At 53.8% G+C, this 1,352-nt stretch overlaps 1 protein-coding gene across 1 annotated transcript in view; it reads right to left on the reverse strand.

The window, feature by feature from the left end:
- The window catches only part of LOC119585974 (myb-related transcription factor, partner of profilin-like), a 6,111-nt gene that overhangs the window by 1,557 nt on the left and 3,202 nt on the right, over window positions 1–1,352 (reverse strand). The window contains exon 3 of the mRNA XM_037934688.1: window positions 809–896. Within this exon, the coding sequence (XP_037790616.1) occupies window positions 809–896 (88 nt within the window). The remainder of the gene's footprint in view (window positions 1–808; window positions 897–1,352) is intronic.

The raw sequence follows: 1,352 nt of genomic DNA on the forward strand, positions 1-1,352 counted from the left end.
ACTTCCAGCATTATTTGTCCTCCGTGCAAGTCGTAAAGTCAAAGTGAAGGAGAATCCACCAATGACGGCGTTTATCTTCTCTTCTTTTTTTCCTTTTTTTTTCGGTTGGCGCGTGGACGGCATTTGTCACGCGAAAGTAGCCCTTACGACCGGGGATAGGCTCCATCTCTCCCCTGGTTCGACGGGCGATTACGATGCGGAAACGAGGGCAACTAATTGCCGACGCGCATAATTAATGAGCAGCTCCGTGGAGAGCCGCCGATGCCCATCCTCCTTACTCAGCCTGTCTTACCCCCCCCCCCTAGCAGGTCTACCCTTATTCCTCTGACTGCTAAATTCCTTTTCCTCTTCCCTAGTCTGCCCAATCCTTCTTCCGCCCTTCAGCATGTAAACTATCCTTCCTCTTCTTCCCCCCGCCCGTGTCTTGCCCACTATCCTTTCCTCTGACCCCCCCCCCCCCCAGCTACACTCTCATTCTTCTACCTTCCCCTTTTACCCCTCCCCCCCTCACAGCCTTCTCACTCTTCTTCATCTACCTTCCCAATCCCTCCCCACCCTGCCTGCCCACACCAACATTGCACACTCGCACGGGATCAGCTAAAACAAAATACCATCTATTTCCACCCCTCTTCCACCAAACCACATTTCATCTACACGTCCTCAAAGTCCCTCGCAGTCCCTCCTCTCCCCACCCGCGTCTATCTTTCCCTTTCCCCACTCATTCCCTTATTCAAGGTGGCTCTCCCCTCGCCCTTTTTACCTACGCGGCACACCCCTCGCCAAGATAGGTAACACACCTGGGGCACACCTGGGAAGTTACCGACCCAACAGGTGGCGGCGACCAAACAGGCTTTGGGGCCCGTAAAGTGTGCCCGAAACTACCGCGCCCATTAAAACTGTAAGGGTAAGTTCGGCGGGAGGGTGGAGGGGGGTTATCTGGAGGCTTGGGTGAGGGGGGGCGCGGTGATAGTAAAAGGTGTGTGTTTACGGGCACTACGAACGAGGTAGAAGGAATCTGGTAAAGATGAATGAAAAAACAATCCCCCTCTACAACCCAGTCCCAAGAAGAAAGCGGATTTACTCCATCGCCATTCATAAATGACAAGAGACGCGTGGCAACCTACGTAAAAAAAAGCGCGAGAGAAATGAACACAAACGTTCCTACGAAAAAAACAAACACGAAATGGAAGAAAGGAAGACGCGAGAGAGAGAGACCAGGAGGAAGAGAAGGCAAGGCAAGGGTGGCGTGCAGGAGGATTGGCCACGCCACAAGTGATCATGTCTCGCTAATGAAGACACAGGAGCGCCACCACGCGACACTGCTGCCTGCTGCCTGCCCCGCCCTCGCGCGC

Source organism: Penaeus monodon, chromosome 20 (genome assembly GCF_015228065.2).
Source record: "Penaeus monodon isolate SGIC_2016 chromosome 20, NSTDA_Pmon_1, whole genome shotgun sequence".
NCBI classification, from domain to species: domain Eukaryota; kingdom Metazoa; phylum Arthropoda; class Malacostraca; order Decapoda; family Penaeidae; genus Penaeus; species Penaeus monodon.